The sequence below is a fragment of the Dendrobates tinctorius genome, unplaced genomic scaffold, assembly GCF_039654945.1.
Source record: "Dendrobates tinctorius isolate UK_male_01 unplaced genomic scaffold, ASM3965494v1 ptg000196l, whole genome shotgun sequence".
NCBI lineage: Eukaryota > Metazoa > Chordata > Amphibia > Anura > Dendrobatidae > Dendrobates > Dendrobates tinctorius.
Window position 1 is genome coordinate 17,865,760 of NW_027361863.1, and position 27,112 is coordinate 17,892,871.

The window sequence follows — 27,112 nt, forward strand, 5'->3', positions numbered from 1 at the left end:
ATGTGCATAACCCCTCACTACACATGGGGGGCAAGTAGAGAGTAACAGACCCTGCACTACACATGGAGGGAAGGTAAAGAGTAACAGATCCACACTATACGTGGAGGATAGGCAGAGGGTGACACAGACCCACAGAGAAGAGCTACCAGGATAGTAAGCGGACTGCAAACTATGTCCTACGTGGAACAGTTAAGGATCTGGGAATGTTTAGCTGCAAATAAGAAGCCTAAGAGGAGACATTTTAATAACTGTCTACAAATCTACAACTATCTCAAAGGCTGTCACAGTGTAGAGGGAGCATCTGTATTCTCATCTGTACATGGAAACACGAGCAGCAATGGGATGAAACTGAAAGGGAGAAGATACAGATTAGATATTAGAAAAACTTTTTGTGACAGAGTGATCAATGAGTGGAACAGGCGGCCATAAGAGGTGGTGAGTTTTCCTTCAATGGAAGTCTTCAAACAGAGGCTGGACAGACATCTGACTGAGATGGTTTAGTGACTCCTGCATTGAGCAGGGAGTTGGACATAACATTCTAGGATTCCATGACTACATATGGAGAACAGGTAGAGAGTAATAGATCTTGAACTACACATGGAGGGGCAGTGAAACCAAAAAGAGGAAATACCGAACAAGGGTCAGGAAACAAAAGGACAAATAAAATTAAGGTTTTAAGGCACTACTAAAAAGAGGTGCCCGCACAGGCAAATAGACAATACATAATTGAGCTAAAAAAAAATGCTATGTATTCTTTCTGTTATGTTTTTTTCCAGTTTGTTAAAAATTTCTTAAATAAAGCATTTATAAAAAAGAGGAGTAGATAATCAAATTTATATAAAAAAAATACTGAATTTTAGACCAAAATGTACAATTGTATAAGTAAGATGATAAATATAAATAATTGTGGGAGATCAATAAGTACTGATAGATCAATATAGAGCCAACATGCCAGGTTTTATCTTAAAGGGAACCTGTCAGCTGTTTTGGCCGCTATAAGATGCATCCACTGCTTTTCAGGGCTTATCTACATCATTCTATAATGCTGTAGATAAGCCCCCCGGTGTGACTTTATTATACTCACCCGGGGGCGGTCCGGTCCGATGGGTGTCGCAGGTCCGGGTCCAGCACCTCCCATCTTCTTGTGATGCTGCCCTCCTGCTTGCTTCATGGCTCCCCATCATCGCGCTCCTGCGCAGGCGTAATTCTCTGTCCTGTTGAGGGCAAAGCAAACTCCTGCAGTGCGCAGGCGCTGGGCCTCTCTGACCTTTCCTGGCGCCTGCGCACTGCAGCAGTGTGCTCTGCCCTCAACAGGACAGAGAAGTACGCCTGTGTAGGAGCACAAAGCCTGAGGTCGATGAAGCAACAGGAGGGCAGTGTCGCAAGAAGATGGGAGGCGCCGGACCCGAATCTACGACACCCATCAGACCGAACCTCATCGGACCGCCCCCCCGGGTGAGGATAATAAAACACATTTTTCTATCTTGCAGGTCGGATCAGGGGCTTATCTACAGCATTATAGAATGCTGTAGATAAGCCCTGAAAAGGCAGTGGCCGCATCTTATAGCGGCCAAAACAGCTGACAGGTTCCCTTTAAAGATATTAAAGCATTGCAATAAAAGTAAAATGAAAAAATTAAAAAGAATAAAAAAAAAAATAAGAAACTGAAAACAAAGGGGGAGGGAATTTGTACAAGCAATAAGAGAAGAGACAATAATATGAAATATAAATGTGCAAAAAATGTCAAATAAAAAATGATGATCAAGGGTGACCAAAACTGTGTCATACAATAAGGTGCAAGTGAAAACAGAAAGCTAAGACAGGACTGTTTTAACAAAACTGTGCATACAAAAAATATATATTTTCAGTGAAACGCAATGCGGGTAAATATTACACAATTGCACTGTAAACATGTCCCAAATTAAACTACAAAAAATGTACAAAGAAGGGGAAGGGGGAGGAGGGAAAAGTTGTGTGAATGTTGGCAAGAGTTAATCAGCTGGCTAAAGATGTTATGGACCCCTTACATGCAGTAGTGAATGGGGGAACAAATCAAATTACCATATATTGCAGAGTTATAACCGATATTGGCCGCCAGAGGATAAAATACATTGAGCCAGCCTATAAATCATGCGCGTTTCCGAAACTTGTCCTTCGTGATATACATCCATTGCTGTGTTCAATACGTCTTTTTACATGGAGGGGCAGGTAAACAGCGACCAATTGACTTACCATATCCATCAGAGATTATAGACCTCCTTTAAAATGTTTTAACTAGAGTTATCATACCTAAAGTTGATCATTAGGCTGTGTGCCCACGTAGCGATTTTGAAGCGTTTTTGCCGCGATTTTCGGCGCGAAAATGTTTAAAAATCGTGTACAGAACGCCCCCCATGCATTCCTATGGCATTCCGCACATGCTGTGCTAATGCTGCGCTTTTTTCCGCGGCGGAATCGCATCGCGGAAAAAAATCGCAGCATGCTCATTCTTTTGTGCGGAATCGCAAAGAATTGCCGCGATTCCGCACCCATAGGAATGCATGAGAATCGCTTACTTCCCGCATGTAGCTATGCCCACCATGTGGGAAGTTAAGCGTCTCATGTGCGGTTGGTACCCACGGTGTGGAGGAGAGGAGACTGTCCTCCAGGCCCTGGGTACCATACCCCTGTAAAAAAAGAATAAAAAATAAAAAATCGGGGTATATTTACCTTCCGACGTCACGCGCTGCATTCCCGGCCTAAGCGTTCCCAGTAATGCCTTGCGGCAAGGCCCTGTAAAGACGTAGTCTCACGTGACTCTAGCGGTCTCGTGAGATCGCTATAGCAACGCGAGACTACGTCATCACAGGTCTCGCAAGGCATTACTGGGAACGCTGAGGCCTGGGATGGCAGCGCGGGACGTCGGAAGGTAAATATACCCCGATTTTTTTATTTTTTTTAGCATTTTAACATCCTTTTACTATTGATGCCGCATATGCGGCCTCAATAGTAAAAACCTGGTCACACTTTTCAAACACTATGTTTGACGAGTGTGACCAACCTGTCAATCACTTTCCAAGCGATGCTTCAAATCGCTTGGAAAGTGCTTGAATATCGCACGCGAAAATCGCGGCAAAATTGCGGTGAAATCGCGCAGGGAAAAAACCACGCGATTTCTGGGAAGGAGTCCGGTTTTTAGTGAGCTTTTTAAAACGCTACGTGGGCACATAGCCTTAGTGTCAAGATATGTAAAATGGGCAACTCAAAACATTCTTAGAATCCACAGAAAACTGAGTTCAAAACAAGCCCAGCCAATACAAACCAAGTATTCAGCACGAAGACAAAATACTTTTTTAAACGTGCAAAAATTATTTTTATTCAATTTTAATAAATACATGTATACTAAAAGGCGGACATACAAATGAGTATATGTAAGGTGCTAGAACCAAGGCATGGAACTCCCAACACATTAGTTGATCACATTGAAAAAAGTCTCCATTCAGATAAGGTGATCAGTAAAAAAATGGGTGCATGTAATGTCAATGCAACCCAAATATCAGTAAATTAGTAGTAAATTTTATATCATGTCATTAATTCACCTTAATGAACAAGGAGAGGATACATATAGTGGTTAGGCTTCATTGCCTGCTGTCTACTCCACGTCCCCTCCCTCAGATCCATGGACAACTACCTGTTGTGAGCTCATTTTCGGGTTTGCCTCTGGCTTCTGGTGAGGGTTATGGAGCTGGCTGTGCTGACAGAGGAGTAGTGAGTTCTCTATCTGGACTCCCTCTGTTGGTGAAGGGAGGTAATGAAGCTGATGTAAATGGCAGAGACCGGCCACCTGAGGAAGAGGACAGCGATTGGACATCAGGAGTTTCTGATTGGATTTAAGGCAGCCGACTCCCTAGTTTCTTGCTGGTGATTTTTCCTGACTGTGGCTTCTGGTTTCCAGTTTGGTTCCTGCCTTCCTAAAGCTAAGTTTTCTCTGCTATTGTTCATATGAGTTTTTGTCTGGTTTACTTAGTTTTTGTGTTCAGCCAGCCCTGGCTGGGACTGGGCTGAATCCCCATTTTGTCTCTGATCAGTTGAATTCTTTTGCTCTGTCTTCAGAATATACCTGAGTGCTGATATAGTGTTTTGAAGTCTAGCGACTTCAGGGCCTTTTTCTATCAGACGTGTTGGACATTCTTTTTGGCAGGGTTTTTTGTGTGATTGCAGACAGCAGCTTTTCTTTCCTGTCCTTTCTAGTTACCGAGGGCCCCATCGTTTGCTCAGTCTATCTTTCTACCTGTGTCTGTGTTTTCATCTTCTTTCACCGACAATACATGTTGGGGGCTGTCTATTGCTTTGGGGTCTGCCCTGGGGCAGTTTAGATTTTCCCTCTCTTTCTTTAGGCTTATTTAGTTCTCCGGCCGTGACGAGGCGTATAGGACCACCGTAGGCACGCTCCACGGCTACTGCTAGTTGTTGTAGATAGGATCAGGGGTCTGCAATCCGCTAGTTACCAACCTCTCCGGTTTTCTGGGCTTAGCTTGCTTTTTGTTTTTTCCTCCTCGGTGACTCATTCATAACAATTACCAATGAGACAACATAAACATCATCTTACCCATGTGGGTGGTCGGATGGTCCTGCCAATGCCCCGACGCGTTTCGCTATAGGGCTTCCTCGGGGGGCTGTGTGGCCTTATCTGAATGGAGACTTTTTTTCAATGTGATCAACTAATGTGTTGGGTGTTCCATGCCATGGTTCTAGCACCTTACATATACTCATTTGTATGTCCGCCTTTTAGTATACATGTATTTACTAAAATTGAATAAAAAGAATTTTTGCACGTTTAAAAAACTCTTTTGTCTACGTGCTGAATACTTGGTTTGTATTGGCTGGGCCTCCTTCAAAATGTGCAGCTGAGGCAAGACACCTGGCTCAGCAAGTAGTCCAGCATCAAAAGCTCCAAGTGGAAAAGCTTACACCTGTAGCAGCCTAGGTGGGACTAAGGCCTTTCTGGCAGGATGAACCCCTGCTGGGAGCCCACACTATTTAACTGCTTCAAAGAACCCCTCCAGACGGACAGGAGCCGTAATTTCATAAGGAGTTATGGAGTTATCATACATCCTAGCCATATACAGGTTACGTTTTCAAGATCTTGGGCATGGGACATACGCCTGCCAGGGTCTTGATGTGTTCTAGCACCCCAGGGTGGGGACATACATAAAACGGCTAGTAAAAGTCAGATAGCGAAGCTGTGTTTTGTCTCCCATTGTAAAGGAGGCCTGGCCAGTTCTGATGGTGTCAAAACCGCCTCTTTACATTGAGAAGTTGAAATGTATCATAGGTTTTGGAGTTTCAGCTACCAGACCCAAGTGGAGGAAAACTGGGACCTTCCGAGGGGTGGGAAAAGGAGTGACCGACAAAGGGGTTAATTGCTCATGTGAACATCAAGCCGGTAACTGACTTGTGTGTCATCTGCTTATACTTATTGTACTACCACCTGTATTCGCATATCTGACTATCATATATGTATATCCATTATGTTTACTGTATAGTGTTTTGCCTAGTGTGCCCTTAAGGCGATTAAATATCCAATTTACCATTGGGCTACTCTTTGATCTCAATCCACAAGTGTGTTTTCTCAGTTTAACATCACATGCTACCGGGGCTGGTTTTTGGCCCGGTATATCTAACGACGAACAGGTGGCAGTCCTAAAGGGCTGGCAAGGCTCAGTTTCACCGTTTCTGTGAAAGCCTCTCAGCCTGTCAGGGTTGTGAGCGAGTATTGTGCCACGCCAACGGTCACGTGGGCCACCCCCTCTCACACACCCTGCTTTCCTGTGCCTGTGTGGACAGGGGGTGTCTGTGTAAAATAGTGCCAAGCTAACATTACTTCAGTTTCAATGTTTTGGAAAAAATATAGCCAAAACCTTTAATTGTGTGTGTGTACATATAGAGTTTAATGAGAAAGACATAAATGATATTTGCCCCTTCCCCCATCATATATACTAATTTATGAGCTTACAGGGTTATTTATCCTCCTGCCTTTCTTTTCTCCTTACATATTTTCATGGGTTCCGGTTGCTCTTCGTCGTTCTCTTCACTTTCCACCCTTTGCATTGTCGTCTCGATCCAGTCCAGGTAGTTCTGAACTTTGGTGTACATTCCGAATTCGCCACATTTGATGCCCCAGGAGACGACGCCAGCGATATATAGTCTTTTGTATTCTCGAATTTTAAGATCTTCGAACACAAGCGGACCCCCACTGTCACCATCACAACTGTCATGACCGGCTTCCCCGGCACACAACATGTTGGAGGTAACGGTATAATCTTCTGGAATAGTCTTCTTGCATTCCTCGACATCCCGGAGTGGAACCCTTGTAAATTCTAAGATCCTGGGTTTGTCTATTGCGTATCCAGTTTTCTGATGTATTCGGTCGGTTTTCCCCCAACCAGCAACATATCCAGCCTCTCTAATGGCAGGACGGTCAGCCTCCCTTTTTTGTGGGAGGCATACTGGGTAAACGCATTCATCCAGTTCAATTCTCCTTGCGAGCTGTATAAGTGCGATGTCGTTGTTGTAATTCACCCTATTGTCATTTGTAGAGAGCTTTTCCCAGTCGGGGTGGACGATCACTTTCTTGACTGGTATTTCTGTTGCCGTCCGATGATCCACACTGCCAACCTTTAATGTGGGATTTGCATCTTCCTCCACAACGTGGGCAGCCGTCAAGACCCAGCGATCCGATATAAGTGACGCCCCACCAAGGGATGAAGTCACCTCGACCCGCACAAGCCATGGAAAGTAGCCTTCTTGTGCTTTTTCCCCACCAAAAATTCGGGTTGTTCCGGTTACTGAACTTTTGCCACAAACTGAAAATTCATAAAAAACAATAAAATGGAAGTAAATATTTTGGAGCAGATAAGCTTGGTTATACTCCAAGTTCTGCCTTTGAAACGCTACATACGGTACCTTGTTGATTCACTTTGTTTATAATTTCAACATACTTTAATCGAATTATGTAATACCCTACTTTTAGCGAGGATGTTGGGGGTCAGGGTGTCTATACGTCATCATTGCAGACACTGAACGAGCAGGGGCTGATAGTAATAATGAGTGTCTGTGGCCAGAGAGCAAATATGAAATATGTCTGGATGAACTATATCTTATAATACGAGTAAAGAAGGAGCAGTTCTGGACTTGGCTCCTCTCATTTACCTGCTGTACATTTGGGAAGTTCACTTTCTTTGTTGCTGTTTCTCCAGAATCCATCCAAGGAGCAGTGATAGGTATCTGTGAATAACTAAAGATGAGCTCAGAATAGTACATAAGCATCATCCCCTTCTAGTCACACATGTACCCCGCACTCCTCACCTCCTACCAGTCATACATGTACGCTGCACTCCTCACCTCCTACCAGTCACACATGTACGCTGCACTCCTCACCTCCTACCAGTCACACATGTGCCCCGCACTCCTCACCTCCTACCAGTCATACATGTGCCCTGCACTCCTCACCTCCTACCAGTCATACATGTACGCTGCACTCCTCACCTCCTACCAGTCACACATGTGCCCCGCACTCCTCACCTCCTACCAGTCATACATGTGCCCCGCACTCCTCACCTCCTACCAATCATACATGTGCCTTGCACTCCTCACCTCCTACCAATCATACATGTGCCCCACACTCCTCACCTCCTAGCAGTCACATATGTGCCCCGCACTCCTCACCTCCTACCAGTCATACATGTGCCCCGCACTCCTCACCTCCTACCAATCATACATGTGCCCCACACTCCTCACCTCCTACCAATCACACATATGCCTTGCACTCCTCACCTCCTACCAATCATACATGTGCCCCACACTCCTCACCTTCTACCAGTCACACATGTGCCCTGCACTCCTCACCTCCTACCAGTCACACATGTGCCCCGCACTCCTCACCTCCTACCAGTCACACATGTGCCCCGCACTCCTCACCTCCTACCAGTCATACATGTACGCTGCACTCCTCACCTCCTACCAGTCACACATGTGCCTCGCACTCCTCACCTCCTACCAGTCACACATGTGCCTTGCACTCCTCACCTCCTACCAGTCACACATGTGCCCCGCACTCCTCACCTCCTACCAGTCACACATGTGCCCCGCACTCCTCACCTCCTACCAGTCATACATGTACGCTGCACTCCTCACCTCCTACCAGTCACACATGTGCCCTGCACTCCTCACCTCCTACCAATCATACATGTGCCCTGCACTCCTCACCTCCTAACAGTCACACATGTGCCCCGCACTCCTCACCTCCTACCAGTCATACATGTGCCCTGCACTCCTCACCTCCTACCAATCATATATGTGCCCTGCACTCCTCACCTCCTACCAGTCACACATGTGCCCCGCACTCCTCACCTCCTACCAGTCATACATGTGCCCTGCACTCCTCACCTCCTACCAGTCATACATGTGCCCTGCACTCCTCACCTCCTACCAGTCATACATATGCCCTGCACTCCTCACCTCCTACCAGTCACACAGGTGCCTTGCACTCCTCACCTCCTACCAGTCACACAGGTGCCCTGCACTCCTCACCTCCTACCAGTCACACATGTGCCCTGCACTCCTCACCGCCCACCAATCACACATGTGCCCAGCACTCCTCACCTCCTACCAGTCATACATGTGCCCTGCACTCCTCACCTCCCACCAATCACACATGTGCCCAGCACTCCTCACCTCCTACCAGTCACACATGTGCCCTGCACTCCTCACCTCCCACCAATCACACATGTGCCCAGCACTCCTCACCTCCTACCAGTCATACATGTGCCCTGCACTCCTCACCTCCCACCAATCACACATGTGCCCTGCACTCCTCACCTCCTACCAGTCATACATGTGCCCTGCACTCCTCACCTCCCACCAATCACACATGTGCCCAGCACTCCTCACCTCCTACCAGTCATACATGTGCCCTGCACTCCTCACCTCCCACCAGTCACACATGTGCCCTGCATTCCTCACCTCCTACCAGTCACACATGTGCCCTGCACTCCTCACCTCCTACCAGTCACACATGTGCCCTGCACTCCTCACCTCCCACCAATCACACATGTGCCCTGCACTCCTCACCTCCTACCAGTCATACATGTGCCCTGCACTCCTCACCTCCTACCAGTCACACAGGTGCCTTGCACTCCTCACCTCCTACCAATCATATATATGCCCTGCACTCCTCACCTCCTACCAGTCACACAGGTGCCCTGCACTCCTCACCTCCTACCAGTCACACATGTGCCCTGCACTCCTCACCTCCTACCAGTCACACATGTGCCCTGCACTCCTCACCGCCCACCAATCACACATGTGCCCAGCACTCCTCACCTCCTACCAGTCACACATGTGCCCTGCACTCCTCACTGCCCACCAATCACACATGTGCCCAGCACTCCTCACCTCCTACCAGTCATACATGTGCCCTGCACTCCTCACCTCCTACCAGTCATACATGTGCCCTGCATTCCTCACCTCCTACAAGTCATACATGTGCCCTGCACTCCTCACCTCTCACCAATCACACATGTGCCCAGCACTCCTCACCTCCTACCAGTCATACATGTGTCCTGCACTCCTCACCTCCTACCAGTCACACATGTGCCCTGCACTCCTCACCTCCTACCAGTCACACATGTGCCCTGCACTCCTCACCTCCTACCAGTCACACATGTGCCCTGCACTCCTCACCTCCTACCAGTCATACATGTGCCCTGCACTCCTCACCTCCCACCAATCACACATGTGCCCAGCACTCCTCACCTCCTACCAGTCATACATGTGCCCTGCACTCCTCACCTCCTACCAGTCACACATGTGCCCTGCACTCCTCACCTCCTACCAGTCACACATGTGCCTTGCACTCCTCACCTCCTACCAGTCACACATGTGCCCTGCACTCCTCACCTCCTACCAGTCACACATGTGCCCCGCACTCCTCACCTCCTACCAGTCACACATGTGCCCTGCACTCCTCACCTCCTACCAGTCATACATGTGCCCTGCACTCCTCACCTCCCACCAATCACACATGTGCCCAGCACTCCTCACCTCCTACCAGTCATACATGTGCCCTGCACTCCTCACCTCCTACCAGTCACACAGGTGCCCTGCACTCCTCACCTCCTACCAGTCACACATGTGCCCCGCACTCCTCACCTCCTACCAATCACACATGTGCCCAGCACTCCTCACCTCCTACCAGTCATACATGTGCCCTGCACTCCTCACCTCCCACCAATCACACATGTGCCCAGCACTCCTCACCTCTTACCAGTCATACATGTGCCCTGCACTCCTCACCTCCCACCAATCACACATGTGCCCTGCACTCCTCACCTCCCACCAATCACACATGTGCCCTGCACTCCTCACCTCCTACCAGTCATACATGTGCCCCGCACTCCTCACCTCCTACCAGTCACACATGTGCCCCACACTCCTCACCTCCTACCAATCACACATGTGCCCAGCACTCCTCACCTCCTACCAGTCATACATGTGCCCCGCACTCCTCACCTCCTACCAGTCACACATGTGCCCCACACTCCTCACCTCCCACCAATCACACATGTGCCCAGCACTCCTCACCTCCTACCAGTCATACATGTGCCCTGAACTCCTCACCTCCTACCAGTCACACATGTGCCCTGCACTCCTCACCTCCTACCAGTCACACATGTGCCCAGCACTCCTCACCTCCTACCAGTCATACATGTGCCCTGCACTCCTCACCTCCTACCAGTCACACATGTGCCCTGCACTCCTCACCTCCTACCAGTCACACATGTGCCCTGCACTCCTCACCTCCCACCAATCACACATGTGCCCAGCACTCCTCACCTCCTACCAGTCATACATGTGCCCTGCACTCCTCACCTCCTACCAGTCACACATGTGCCCTGCACTCCTCACCTCCCACCAATCACACATGTGCCCAGCACTCCTCACCTCCTACCAGTCATACATGTGCCCTGCACTCCTCACCTCCTACCAGTCACACATGTGCCCTGCACTCCTCACCTTCGACCAGTCACACATGTGCCCCGCACTCCTTACCTCCTACCAGTCACACAGGTGCCTTGCACTCCTCACCTTCTACCAGTCACACATATGCCCTGCACTCCTCACCTCCTACCAGTCACACAGGTGCCTTGCACTCCTCACCTCCTACCAGTCACACATGTGCCCCGCACTCCCCACCTTCTACCAGTCACACAGGTGCCCTGCACTCCTCACCTCCTACCAGTCACACATGTGCCCAGCACTCCTCACCTCCTACCAGTCATACATGTGCCCTGCACTCCTCACCTCCCACCAATCACACATGTGCCCTGCACTCCTCACCTCCCACCAATCACACATGTGCCCAGCACTCCTCACCTCCTACCAGTCACACATGTGCCCTGCACTCCTCACCTCCTACCAGTCACACATGTGCCCAGCACTCCTCACCTCCTACCAGTCACACATGTGCACTGCACTCCTCACCTCCTACCAGTCATACATGTGCCCCGCACTCCTCACCTCCTACCAGTCACACAAGTGCCCCGCACTCCTCACCTCCCACCAATCACACATGTGCCCCACACTCCTCACCTCCTACCAGTCACACATGTGCCCAGCACTCCTCACCTCCCACCAATCACACATGTGCCCCGCACTCCTTATCTCCTACCAGTCACACATGTGCCCCACACTCCTCACCTCCTACCAGTCACACATGTGCCCTGCACTCCTTATCTCCTACCAGTCACACATGTGCCCCACACTCCTCACCTCCTACCAGTCACACATGTGCCCAGCACTCCTCACCTCCTACCAGTCACACATGTGCCCTGCACTCCTCACCTCCTACCAGTCATACATGTGCCCTGCACTCCTCATGTCCTACCAGTCATACATGTGCCCTGCACTCATCACCTCCTACCAGTCATACATGTGCCCTGCACTCCTCACCTCCTACCAGTCATACATGTGCCCTGCACTCCTCACCTCCTACCAGTCATACATGTACCCTGCACTCCTCACCTCCTACCAGTCATACATGTACCCTGCACTCCTCACCTCCTACCAGTCATACATGTGCCCCGCACTCCTCACCTCCTACCAGTCTTGCATGTGCCCCACACTCCTCACCTCCTACCAGTCACACATGTGCCCAGCACTCCTCACCTCCTACCAGTCACACATGTGCCCTGCACTCCTCACCTCCTACCAGTCATACATGTGCCCTGCACTCCTCACCTCCTACCAGTCATACATGTGCCCTGCACTCCTCACCTCCTACCAGTCATACATGTGCCCTGCACTCCTCACCTCCTACCAGTCATACATGTGCCCTGCACTCCTCACCTCCTACCAGTCATACATGTGCCCTGCACTCCTCACCTCCTACCAGTCATGCATGTACCCTGCACTCCTCACCTCCTACCAGTCACACATGTGCCCTGCACTCCTCACCTCCTACCAGTCATACATGTGCCCCGCACTCCTCACCTCCTACCAATCATACATGTGCCCCGCACTCCTCACCTCCTACCAGTCATACATGTGCCCTGCACTCCTCACCTCCTACCAGTCATACATGTGCCCTGCACTCCTCACCTCCTACCAGTCACACATGTGCCCTGCACTCCTCACCTCCTACCAATCATACATGTGCCCCGCACTCCTCACCTTCTACCAGTCACACATGTGCCCCGCACTCCTCACCTCCTACCAATCATACATGTGCCTTGCACTCCTCACCTCCTACCAATCATACATGTGCCTTGCACTCCTCACATCCTACAAGTCACACATGTGCCCTGCACTCCTCACCTCCTACCAGTCACACATGTGCCCAGCACTCCTCACCTCCTACCAGTCATACATTTGCCCTGCACTCCTCACCTCCCACCAATCATACATGTGCCCAGCACTCCTCACCTCCTACCAGTCACACATGTGCCCCGCACTCCTCACCTCCTACCAGTCACACATGTGCTCCGCACTCCTCACCTCCTACCAGTCACACATGTGCCCCGCACTCCTCACCTCCCACCAATCACACATGTACCCCGCACTCCTCACCTTCTACCAGTCACACATGTGCCCCGCACTCCTCACCTCCTACCAATCATACATGTGCCTTGCACTCCTCACCTCCTACCAATCATACATGTGCCTTGAACTCCTCACCTCCTACCAATCATACATGTGCCCCGCACTCCTCACATCCTACAAGTCACACATGTGCCCTGCACTCCTCACCTCCTACCAGTCACACATGTGCCCTGCACTCCTCACCTCCTACCAGTCACACATGTGCCCAGCACTCCTCACCTCCTACCAGTCATACATGTGCCCTGCACTCCTCACCTCCCACCAATCACACATGTGCCTTGCACTCCTCACCTTCTACCAGTCACACATGTGCCCCGCACTCCTCACCTTCTACCAATCACACATGTGCCCCGCACTCCTCACCTTCTACCAATCACATATGTGCCCCTCACTCCTCACCTCCTACCAGTCATACATATGCCCCGCACTCCTCACCTCCCACCAATCACACATGTGCCCCTCACTCCTCACCTCCTACCAGTCACACATGTGCCCCGCACTCCTCACCTCCTACCAATCACACATGTGCCCTGCACTCCTCACCTCCTACCAGTCATACATGTGTCCTGAACTCCTCACCTCCTACCAGTCACACATGTGCCCTGCACTCCTCACCTCCCACCAATCACACATGTGCCCCTCACTCCTCACCTTCTACCAATCACACATGTGCCCCGCACTCCTCACCTTCTACCAGTCACACATGTGCCCCGCACTCCTCACCTTCTACCAATCACACATGTGCCCCGCACTCCTCACCTTCTACCAGTCACACATGTGCCCCTCACTCCTCACCTCCTACCAGTCACACATGTGCCCCTCACTCCTCACCTCCTACCAATCACACATGTGCCCTGCACTCCTCACCTCCTACCAGTCACACATGTGCCCTGCACTCCTCACCTCCTACCAGTCACACATGTGCCCAGCACTCCTCACCTCCTACCAATCACACATGTGTCCTGCACTCCTCACCTTCTACCAGTCACACATGTGCCCCTCACTCCTCACCTCCTACCAGTCACACATGTGCCCCTCACTCCTCACCTCCCACCAATCACACATGTGCCTTGCACTCCTCACCTCCTACCAGTCATACATGTGCCCTGCACTCCTCACCTCCTACCAGTCATACATATGCCCTGCACTCCTCACCTCCTACCAGTCACACAGGTGCCCTGCACTCCTCACCTCCTACCAGTCACACATGTGCCCTGCACTCCTCACCGCCCACCAATCACACATGTGCCCAGCACTCCTCACCTCCTACCAGTCATACATTTGCCCTGCACTCCTCACCTCCCACCAATCACACATGTGCCTTGCACTCCTCACCTCCTACCAGTCATACATGTGCCCTGCACTCCTCACCTCCTACCAGTCATACATATGCCCTGCACTCCTCACCTCCCACCAATCACACATGTGCCCAGCACTCCTCACCTCCTACCAGTCACACATGTGCCCTGCACTCCTCACCTCCCACCAATCACACATGTGCCCAGCACTCCTCACCTCCTACCAGTCATACATGTGCCCTGCACTCCTCACCTCCCACCAATCACACATGTGCCCTGCACTCCTCACCTCCTACCAGTCATACATGTGCCCTGCACTCCTCACCTCCCACCAATCACACATGTGCCCAGCACTCCTCACCTCCTACCAGTCATACATGTGCCCTGCACTCCTCACCTCCCACCAGTCACACATGTGCCCTGCATTCCTCACCTCCTACCAGTCACACATGTGCCCTGCACTCCTCACCTCCGACCAGTCACACATGTGCCCTGCACTCCTCACCTCCTACCAGTCATACATGTGCCCTGCACTCCTCACCTCCTACCAGTCACACAGGTGCCTTGCACTCCTCACCTCCTACCAATCATATATATGCCCTGCACTCCTCACCTCCTACCAGTCACACAGGTGCCCTGCACTCCTCACCTCCTACCAGTCACACATGTGCCCTGCACTCCTCACCTCCTACCAGTCACACATGTGCCCTGCACTCCTCACCGCCCACCAATCACACATGTGCCCAGCACTCCTCACCTCGTACCAGTCACACATTTGCCCTGCACTCCTCACTGCCCACCAATCACACATGTGCCTTGCACTCCTCACCTGCTACCAGTCATACATGTGCCCTGCACTCCTCACCTCCTACCAGTCACACATGTGCCCTGCACTCCTCACCGCCCACCAATCACACATGTGCCCCTCACTCCTCACCTCCTACCAGTCACACATGTGCCCCTCACTCCTCACCTCCCACCAATCACACATGTGCCTTGCACTCCTCACCTCCTACCAGTCATACATGTGCCCTGCACTCCTCACCTCCTACCAGTCATACATATGCCCTGCACTCCTCACCTCCTACCAGTCACACAGGTGCCCTGCACTCCTCACCTCCTACCAGTCACACATGTGCCCTGCACTCCTCACCGCCCACCAATCACACATGTGCCCAGCACTCCTCACCTCCTACCAGTCATACATGTGCCCTGCACTCCTCACCTCCTACCAGTCACACATATGCCCTGCACTCCTCACCTCCCACCAATCACACATGTGCCCAGCACTCCTCACCTCCTACCAGTCACACATGTGCCCTGCACTCCTCACCTCCCACCAATCACACATGTGCCCAGCACTCCTCACCTCCTACCAGTCATACATGTGCCCTGCACTCCTCACCTCCCACCAATCACACATGTGCCCTGCACTCCTCACCTCCTACCAGTCATACATGTGCCCTGCACTCCTCACCTCCCACCAATCACACATGTGCCCAGCACTCCTCACCTCCTACCAGTCATACATGTGCCCTGCACTCCTCACCTCCCACCAGTCACACATGTGCCCTGCACTCCTCACCTCCCACCAATCACACATGTGCCCAGCACTCCTCACCTCCTACCAGTCATACATGTGCCCTGCACTCCTCACCTCCCACCAATCACACATGTGCCCTGCACTCCTCACCTCCTACCAGTCATACATGTGCCCTGCACTCCTCACCTCCCACCAATCACACATGTGCCCAGCACTCCTCACCTCCTACCAGTCATACATGTGCCCTGCACTCCTCACCTCCTACCAGTCACACATGTGCCCTGCACTCCTCACCTCCGACCAGTCACACATGTGCCCTGCACTCCTCACCTCCTACCAGTCATACATGTGCCCTGCACTCCTCACCTCCTACCAGTCACACAGGTGCCTTGCACTCCTCACCTCCTACCAATCATATATATGCCCTGCACTCCTCACCTCCTACCAGTCACACAGGTGCCCTGCACTCCTCACCTCCTACCAGTCACACATGTGCCCTGCACTCCTCACCTCCTAACAGTCACACATGTGCCCTGCACTCCTCACCTCCTACCAGTCACACATTTGCCCTGCACTCCTCACTGCCCACCAATCACACATGTGCCCAGCACTCCTCACCTCCTACCAGTCATACATGTGCCCTGCACTCCTCACCTCCTACCAGTCATACATGTGCCCTGCATTCCTCACCTCCTACAAGTCATACATGTGCCCTGCACTCCTCACCTCTCACCAATCACACATGTGCCCAGCACTCCTCACCTCCTACCAGTCATACATGTGTCCTGCACTCCTCACCTCCTACCAGTCACACATGTGCCCTGCACTCCTCACCTCCTACCAGTCACACAGGTGCCCTGCACTCCTCACCTCCTACCAGTCACACATGTGCCCTGCACTCCTCACCTCCTACCAGTCACACATATGCCCTGCACTCCTCACCTCCCACCAATCACACATGTGCCCAGCACTCCTCACCTCCTACCAGTCACACATGTGCCCTGCACTCCTCACCTCCCACCAATCACACATGTGCCCAGCACTCCTCACCTCCTACCAGTCATACATCTGCCCTGCACTCCTCACCTCCCACCAATCACACATGTGCCCTGCACTCCTCACCTCCTACCAGTCATACATGTGCCCTGCACTCCTCACCTCCCACCAATCACACATGTGCCCTGCACTCCTCACCTCCCACCAATCACACATGTGCCCAGCACTCCTCACCTCCTACCAGTCATACATGTGCCCTGCACTCCTCACCTCCCACCAGTCACACATGTGCCCTGCATTCCTCACCTCCTACCAGTCACACATGTGCCCTGCACTCCTCACCTCCTACCAGTCACACATGTGCCCTGCACTCCTCACCTCCTACCAGTCATACATGTGCCCTGCACTCCTCACCTCCTACCAGTCACACAGGTGCCTTGCACTCCTCACCTCCTACCAATCATATATATGCCCTGCACTCCTCCCCTCCTACCAGTCACACAGGTGCCCTGCACTCCTCACCTCCTACCAGTCACACATGTGCCCTGCACTCCTCACCTCCTACCAGTCACACATGTGCCCTGCACTCCTCACCGCCCACCAATCACACATGTGCCCAGCACTCCTCACCTCCTACCAGTCACACATGTGCCCTGCACTCCTCACTGCCCACCAATCACACATGTGCCCAGCACTCCTCACCTCCTACCAGTCATACATGTGCCCTGCACTCCTCACCTCCTACCAGTCATACATGTGCCCTGCACTCCTCACCTCCTACCAGTCATACATGTGTCCTGCACTCCTCACCTCCTACCAGTCACACATGTGCCCTGCACTCCTCACCTCCTACCAGTCACACATGTGCCCTGCACTCCTCACCTCCTACCAGTCACACATGTGCCCTGCACTCCTCACCTCCTACCAGTCATACATGTGCCCTGCACTCCTCACCTCCCACCAATCACACATGTGCCCAGCACTCCTCACCTCCTACCAGTCATACATGTGCCCTGCACTCCTCACCTCCTACCAGTCACACATGTGCCCTGCACTCCTCACCTCCTACCAGTCACACATGTGCCTTGCATTCCTCACCTCCTACCAGTCACACATGTGCCCCGCACTCCTCACCTCCTACCAGTCACACATGTGCCCTGCACTCCTCACCTCCTACCAGTCATACATGTGCCCTGCACTCCTCACCTCCCACCAATCACACATGTGCCCAGCACTCCTCACCTCCTACCAGTCACACAGGTGCCCTGCACTCCTCACCTCCTACCAGTCACACATGTGCCCTGCACTCCTCACCTCCTACCAGTCACACATGTGCCCCGCACTCCTCACCTCCTACCAATCACACATGTGCCCAGCACTCCTCACCTCCTACCAGTCATACATGTGCCCTGCACTCCTCACCTCCCACCAATCACACATGTGCCCTGCACTCCTCACCTCCTACCAGTCACACATGTGCCCTGCACTCCTCATTTCCTACCAGTCATACATGTGCCCCGCACTCCTCACCTCCTACCAATCATACATGTGCCCCACACTCCTCACCTCCTACCAATCATACATGTGTCCTGCACTCCTCACCTCCTACCAGTCACACATGTGCCCTGCACTCCTCACCTCCTACCAGTCACACATGTGCCCTGCACTCCTCACCTCCTACCAGTCACACATGTGCCCTGCACTCCTCACCTCCTACCAGTCATACATGTGCCCTGCACTCCTCACCTCCCACCAATCACACATGTGCCCAGCACTCCTCACCTCCTACCAGTCATACATGTGCCCTGCACTCCTCACCTCCTACCAGTCACACATGTGCCCTGCACTCCTCACCTCCTACCAGTCACACATGTGCCTTGCATTCCTCACCTCCTACCAGTCACACATGTGCCCCGCACTCCTCACCTCCTACCAGTCACACATGTGCCCTGCACTCCTCACCTCCTACCAGTCATACATGTGCCCTGCACTCCTCACCTCCCACCAATCACACATGTGCCCAGCACTCCTCACCTCCTACCAGTCACACAGGTGCCCTGCACTCCTCACCTCCTACCAGTCACACATGTGCCCTGCACTCCTCACCTCCTACCAGTCACACATGTGCCCCGCACTCCTCACCTCCTACCAATCACACATGTGCCCAGCACTCCTCACCTCCTACCAGTCATACATGTGCCCTGCACTCCTCACCTCCCACCAATCACACATGTGCCCTGCACTCCTCACCTCCTACCAGTCACACATGTGCCCTGCACTCCTCATTTCCTACCAGTCATACATGTGCCCCGCACTCCTCACCTCCTACCAATCATACATGTGCCCCACACTCCTCACCTCCTACCAATCACACATGTGCCCTGCACTCCTCACCTCCTACCAGTCACACATGTGCCCTGCACTCCTCACCTCCTACCAGTCACACATGTGCCCTGCACTCCTCACCTCCTACCAGTCACACATGTGCCCTGCACTCCTCACCTCCTACCAGTCACACATGTGCCCTGCACTCCTCACCTCCCACCAATCATACATGTGCCCTGCACTCCTCACCTCCTACCAGTCATACATGTGCCCTGCACTCCTCACCTCCCACCAATCACACATGTGCCCCTCACTCCTCACCTCCTACCAATCATACATGTGCCCCGCACTCCTCACCTTCTACCAGTCACACATGTGCCCCGCACTCCTCACCAACTACCAATCATACATGTGCCTTGCACTCCTCACCTCCTACCAATCATACATGTGCCTTGCACTCCTCACATCCTACAAGTCACACATGTGCCCTGCACTCCTCACCTCCTACCAGTCACACATGTGCCCAGCACTCCTCACCTCCTACCAGTCATACATTTGCCCTGCACTCCTCACCTCCCACCAATCATACATGTGCCCAGCACTCCTCACCTCCTACCAGTCACACATGTGCCCCGCACTCCTCACCTCCTACCAGTCACACATGTGCTCCGCACTCCTCACCTCCTACCAGTCACACATGTGCCCCGCACTCCTCACCTCCCACCAATCACACATGTACCCCGCACTCCTCACCTTCTACCAGTCACACATGTGCCCCGCACTCCTCACCTCCTACCAATCATACATGTGCCTTGCACTCCTCACCTCCTACCAATCATACATGTGCCTTGAACTCCTCACCTCCTACCAATCATACATGTGCCCCGCACTCCTCTCACATCCTACAAGTCACACATGTGCCCTGCACTCCTCACCTCCTACCAGTCACACATGTGCCCTGCACTCCTCACCTCCTACCAGTCACACATGTGCCCAGCACTCCTCACCTCCTACCAGTCATACATGTGCCCTGCACTCCTCACCTCCCACCAATCACACATGTGCCCAGCACTCCTCACCTCCTACCAGTCATACATGTGCCCTGCACTCCACCTCCTACCAGTCACACATGTGCCCTGCACTCCTCACCTCCTACCAGTCACACATGTGCCCTGCACTCCTCACCTCCTACCAGTCATACATGTGCCCCGCACTCCTCACCTCCTACCAATCATACATGTGCCCCACACTCCTCACCTCCTACCAATCATACATGTGCCCTGCACTCCTCACCTCCTACCAGTCACACATGTGCCCTGCACTCCTCACCTCCTACCAGTCACACATGTGCCCTGCACTCCTCACCTCCTACCAGTCACACATGTGCCCTGCACTCCTCACCTCCTACCAGTCACACATGTGCCCTGCACTCCTCACCTCCCACCAATCATACATGTGCCCTGCACTCCTCACCTCCTACCAGTCATACATGTGCCCTGCACTCCTCACCTCCCACCAATCACACATGTGCCCCTCACTCCTCACCTCCTACCAATCATACATGTGCCCCGCACTCCTCACCTTCTACCAGTCACACATGTGCCCCGCACTCCTCACCAACTACCAATCATACATGTGCCTTGCACGCCTCACCTCCTACCAATCATACATGTGCCTTGCACTCCTCACCTCCTACCAATCATACATGTGCCTTGCACTCCTCACATCCTACAAGTCACACATGTGCCCTGCACTCCTCACCTCCTACCAGTCACACATGTGCCCAGCACTCCTCACCTCCTACCAGTCATACATTTGCCCTGCACTCCTCACCTCCCACCAATCATACATGTGCCCAGCACTCCTCACCTCCTACCAGTCACACATGTGCCCCGCACTCCTCACCTCCTACCAGTCACACATGTGCTCCGCACTCCTCACCTCCTACCAGTCACACATGTGCCCCGCACTCCTCACCTCCCACCAATCACACATGTACCCCGCACTCCTCACCTTCTACCAGTCACACATGTGCCCCGCACTCCTCACCTCCTACCAATCATACATGTGCCTTGCACTCCTCACCTCCTACCAATCATACATGTGCCTTGAACTCCTCACCTCCTACCAATCATACATGTGCCCCGCACTCCTCACATCCTACAAGTCACACATGTGCCCTGCACTCCTCACCTCCTACCAGTCACACATGTGCCCTGCACTCCTCACCTCCTACCAGTCACACATGTGCCCAGCACTCCTCACCTCCTACCAGTCATACATGTGCCCTGCACTCCTCACCTCCCACCAATCACACATGTGCCTTGCACTCCTCACCTTCTACCAGTCACACATGTGCCCCGCACTCCTCACCTTCTACCAATCACACATGTGCCCCGCACTCCTCACCTTCTACCAATCACACATGTGCCCCTCACTCCTCACCTCCTACCAGTCATACATATGCCCCGCACTCCTCACCTCCCACCAATCACACATGTGCCCCTCACTCCTCACCTCCTACCAGTCACACATGTGCCCCGCACTCCTCACCTCCTACCAATCACACATGTGCCCTGCACTCCTCACCTCCTACCAGTCATACATGTGTCCTGAACTCCTCACCTCCTACCAGTCACACATGTGCCCTGCACTCCTCACCTCCCACCAATCACACATGTGCCCCTCACTCCTCACCCTCTACCAATCACACATGTGCCCCGCACTCCTCACCTTCTACCAGTCACACATGTGCCCCGCACTCCTCACCTTCTACCAATCACACATGTGCCCCGCACTCCTCACCTTCTACCAGTCACACATGTGCCCCTCACTCCTCACCTCCTACCAGTCACACATGTGCCCCTCACTCCTCACCTCCTACCAATCACACATGTGCCCTGCACTCCTCACCTCCTACCAGTCACACATGTGCCCTGCACTCCTCACCTCCTACCAGTCACACATGTGCCCAGCACTCCTCACCTCCTACCAATCACACATGTGTCCTGCACTCCTCACCTTCTACCAGTCACACATGTGCCCCTCACTCCTCACCTCCTACCAGTCACACATGTGCCCCTCACTCCTCACCTCCCACCAATCACACATGTGCCTTGCACTCCTCACCTCCTACCAGTCATACATGTGCCCTGCACTCCTCACCTCCTACCAGTCATACATATGCCCTGCACTCCTCACCTCCTACCAGTCACACAGGTGCCCTGCACTCCTCACCTCCTACCAGTCACACATGTGCCCTGCACTCCTCACCGCCCACCAATCACACATGTGCCCAGCACTCCTCACCTCCTACCAGTCATACATGTGCCCTGCACTCCTCACCTCCTACCAGTCACACATATGCCCTGCACTCCTCACCTCCCACCAATCACACATGTGCCCAGCACTCCTCACCTCCTACCAGTCACACATGTGCAGAGGTAGCAAATTGGTATATCATAAACTATAAAACATAACCTTTAATGATTCCTTAAAAACCATGCATCAAATCTAGACAAACATGTGCCAAAGTGCAATTGTGTAGTGCTCTATTTAAAAACAAACCGTTATGTACTTTATGAGGTACCATATGGCCCTAGACATTATCGTATTTCTTGTCCAAATATTTATAAACCTGGACTCTCCGACCATATGGGCCTTATACATATATATTCATATGCCAAAGGGCCTTTATGTCATCAGAATTATTACTTGTTAGACATATACTCAGCCCGTATACACATAGCATATCGTGTGTACAGCACCGGTCAAATGCATAAACATAAAATCACCTCATCAGCAATTTATATCTATTTATGATACCACTGTAGAAACTAAGACCGCTGTACTTATCTTTGGACGCCTCTATAAATAACGGATGATCAGGTAAGGTCCATCTGAAAACCCCAGAATCATGACCCGATCTCCAGAATTGTCACCCAACGCGTTTCATCAATGTCTGACTCATCAGGGGTATTGTGACATCTTTTTCTGGCGCATAGCTCGCCCATTGTGAGATAGCTGCCTTTTATAAATCGCGGCATACCGCGGCTTATTGCCGTTTCCGGTTGCCCCGTTCAGTACTTCCGGTTTGCGCATGACGCCGGCATCTGCTCAGGCACCTTGCCCCACTTCCTGGGTTTTCCTAAACAGGCGCCGCGCGTCATGTTGGGACAGGAACCGACCCTACCCTGCCCCACTTCCTGGGCGTAACCGGGCCTGTCGGTCTGCATATCAAAATATTGCGTGATTGGTCTAAGCAGTCACCTGACCATCACGTACCATTAGGAGCCGCTCACTTTGTTTTACTACATCAATCTAATAGTGCGGCTTCATTTACTCAATCACAAAATGTTGATTGCGTCCCCCTATCATTATTTATACGGGATCTGAATTATTAAGTCATTTTATGATTGCATAGGCGTTATGAATCAGTACAAAACGCCAACACCCATATTATGGACATTGTCAAGGATTATCTTGTGAATAAAAACAAATTCTTTACACCCCATCGTAGGGAAAGAAACAGAAAAAAGAAAATGAAAAATAATCAGGGTACCATCTGCAAATTATGTATAATGTGGAGTTTGTTCAATTATTTTGTTGCATGCATAATAGGGGATACCACCAACCTCCATGTATCTGTAGGAATTATAGAAAGGGTGCCCACTAAGTCTGGCCCTAAATGTCCCTAACTGACTGTTCCCTACCTCACGCGGAGGTTGGCACCCTAAATTCCTGCGCAATGGCGCCCCCACTCCTCGTCGGCTCTCCCTGAGCTAAAAAGCCCTATTAAAACTCCCTACAAGAAGGAAGAAAAGGATAGTGTCTCATTAAGTCCTTTGGGATATACAGATTGTAATGAGAAAATCCAATATGCTTCTCTTTGGAGTATACGTTTATCCCAATCACCTCCTCTTGGATTTTGGGGGACCTTTTCTATGCCCATGAAACTGACCGCCTTCACATCACCCTTATGTCTTTGATTGACATGAGTGGCTACCGGTGTATCACGTTTAAGAATTATATCTCTATGGTGTTCACCTACCCTCACCCTCAACTCCCTCTTGGTCTTGCCGATGTATTCAAGGCCACAACTACAGGTGATTTTATATACCACTCCTATTGATCTGCAATTAATGAATTGACCAATACGATAGATCTTTCCTGTGACATTGCTCTGAAATTCTTTACTTTGGTGAATAGAGGTACAATATTTACAGCTACCACATCTGTAACAGCCTTTCGGCTGTGTACCTAACCATGTTGGGCTGTATGAGGTTCTCTGGGTATAATGGCTGCGGACCAACCTATCCCTCAAGGAGCGGCCCCTCCTAAATGTAATTTGTGGATTATCCGAGATCAAGCCTCCAAGATCTTTGTCCATACATAGAATTGGCCAATGTCGGTTCATAATGGTTCTCAGCTCATTTGCCCCATTGGAAAAAGTGGTGATGAACCTTATGATATTGTCTTCATTGGTTTGCTGTTTGGGTATAAGTAGTTCTTTTCTTTCCTTCTCTACCGTAGATTTATAAGCCCCTTTAAGAATGTCATCTGGGTATCCTCGTTCATGAAAACGAGATCTAAGGTCATCTGCTTGTCTCTTAAAGTCTCTCTGATCAGTACAGTTCCTTTTCATGCGTAGGTACTGGCCTTTAGGAATACCTTTTTTCAAGGGGACTGGATGACTGGATTCCCATCTTAGAAGGGAGTTCGTAGAGGTAGGTTTCCTGTATGTTTCTGTAACTATACGGCCATTTTCTCCCCTCTTAATGACTATGTCCAGGAAGGGTAGTCTATTCACACTAACCTCACATGTGAAGCTAAGACCAATATCATTTATATTAAGATCTTTCACAAAGGTTCTAAAACTGTTCTCATCACCTCTCCAAATAACAAATACGTCGTCGATGTAGCGGAGCCATAGCACTATTTTGTCCTCCGCCACATCAACCTGCTCACCAAAAACGACATTTTCCTCCCACCAGCCCAGGAGCAAATTAGCGTACGATGGCGCACAGGGATTGCCCATCGCAGTGCCCCTGAGCTGATGGAAGAACCTGCCATCAAAAAGAAAAAAATTTTTTGTGAGACAGAATTCCAAGGCTTGCATAACAAACAGGTTATGTCTCTTACATTGGACGCCCCTTGTCTTTAGGAAATAGTCCGCAGCCATCAGACCTTTATCATGGGGAATGGATGAGTACAAGGCTTCTACATCTATTGAACCCAATATCATATCGGTGTCCAATTCGATGTGGTCGAGTTTCAATAAAAGGTCGGTGGTATCCCTTGTATAGGAACTAAGTGATGTAACAAATGGTCTTAGAATTTTGTCTACATATATACCCAGATTTTGGGTTAGACTTCCTATACCCGATATAATCGGTCGGCCTTTCAAGGGCGAAAGGCCTTTATGAATCTTAGGCAGAGCATAGAATGTTGCCACAGTCGGGTGTTGTGGAATCAAAAATTCTCTCTCATTTTTATCAATGAGTTTTGCTTGGAGGGCCCCATTCACCAACTTCTTAAGATCATTCAAGAAAGTGTTAGTGGGGTTATGTTCCATTCTTTCATATCCCATAGATCTATCTAACAATGAGTAGCACATGGTTTTATATTGTGCTACATCCATCAATACTATATTTCCCCCTTTATCTGCGGGCTTCACTATTATAGTATCGTCTCTCTCTAGCTCCAGAAGCCCATCCATCTCAGACTTGGTAAGGTTATGGAATCGTCTTTTTTTCCCATTATCCAATTCCTTGATATCTCTAGATACCAGGTTGGCAAATATGTCAAGGGCCCCTATATCGTTGCTAATAGGTGGCATTTGTTTGCTCTTATTTTTTAATTGTGTGAATGGTCCCTCACCCAAATCGTTGGGATTCATATCCCCCAAATTGAACAAAAATCTCACATCATTAAGTAGGTCTCCCTCTATACCCAATTCAGTGCAGCTTTTTTTATCCATATTTATGAAATGTTTTTTCCACTTAAGTTTACGAATGAAGAGCTGTAAATCCTTAATCGTTTCAAAACATTCAAGATCTGATGTTGGGACAAAAGACATCCCCTTACTGAGAACCGCCATCTGTTCTTTACTTAGGGATTTCGAGGAAAGGTTAATTATATGATTGTCTATACGGGGTTCCTGCCGTTGAACCTGTTTCTTAATGGGTAGCTTGTGTCTAAAAAATGATCCCTCTGTGGGGAACCTCGACCAGATCCTCTCCCCGCACGTAGACTCCCCCTTCCCCTTACTCTCCCTCTTCCAGGTTTGTACCTCGTTTCTGAATCAGAAAACTCAGCCTCTGAAGATGATATATCTGTCTCCTGCGATCTGTTGGTTTTTCCGTAATACACTGAATATGCTTTATTATCCCTGAATTCTTGTAAATCCCGGATAAAATATTTATGCTTCCTTTCTTTCAGATGATATTGAAATTTTTCTATAATGTTTTGTAGACTAGATTCTTTCACCGTAAACTCGGCCTCTGCAGAAAATTTCTTCGTAACCTCTATCTGCTCTCTCAAACGTTCATTAATGTTATTTAACATACACTTCTCCTCCTCAAGGAGTATTTTCATAAGTTTCAATGAGCTATCAGTTGCTTCTTTCTCTAATTTGGCCAATAGTGTTGTATTCTTATATCTATAACCAAAGTTAATTGATATTCTAAGATGGCGGGGAACTATTCCTGCTTTTATATAACTTTCCAAGCTCTGTACCTCCCACCACGAAGTGACCTGTTCTTTATAAACCTTGGTCAACTCTTTAAAAGCAGCACTGAAAGAGGGTATG

At 50.7% G+C, this 27,112-nt stretch overlaps 1 protein-coding gene across 1 annotated transcript in view; it reads right to left on the reverse strand.

Annotated features, from left to right (window-relative positions):
• Positions 1-5,901: 5,901 nt before the first annotated feature.
• Positions 5,902-27,112, reverse strand: part of LOC141056254 (complement C1s subcomponent-like) — a 51,067-nt gene continuing 29,856 nt past the window's right edge. Inside the window, exons 10-11 of the mRNA XM_073552988.1 lie at positions 7,192-7,266; positions 5,902-6,845 (exon numbers count right to left, since the gene is read on the reverse strand). Coding sequence (XP_073409089.1) covers positions 6,004-6,845; positions 7,192-7,266 — 917 coding nt within the window. The 3' untranslated portion in view covers positions 5,902-6,003. The remainder of the gene's footprint in view (positions 6,846-7,191; positions 7,267-27,112) is intronic.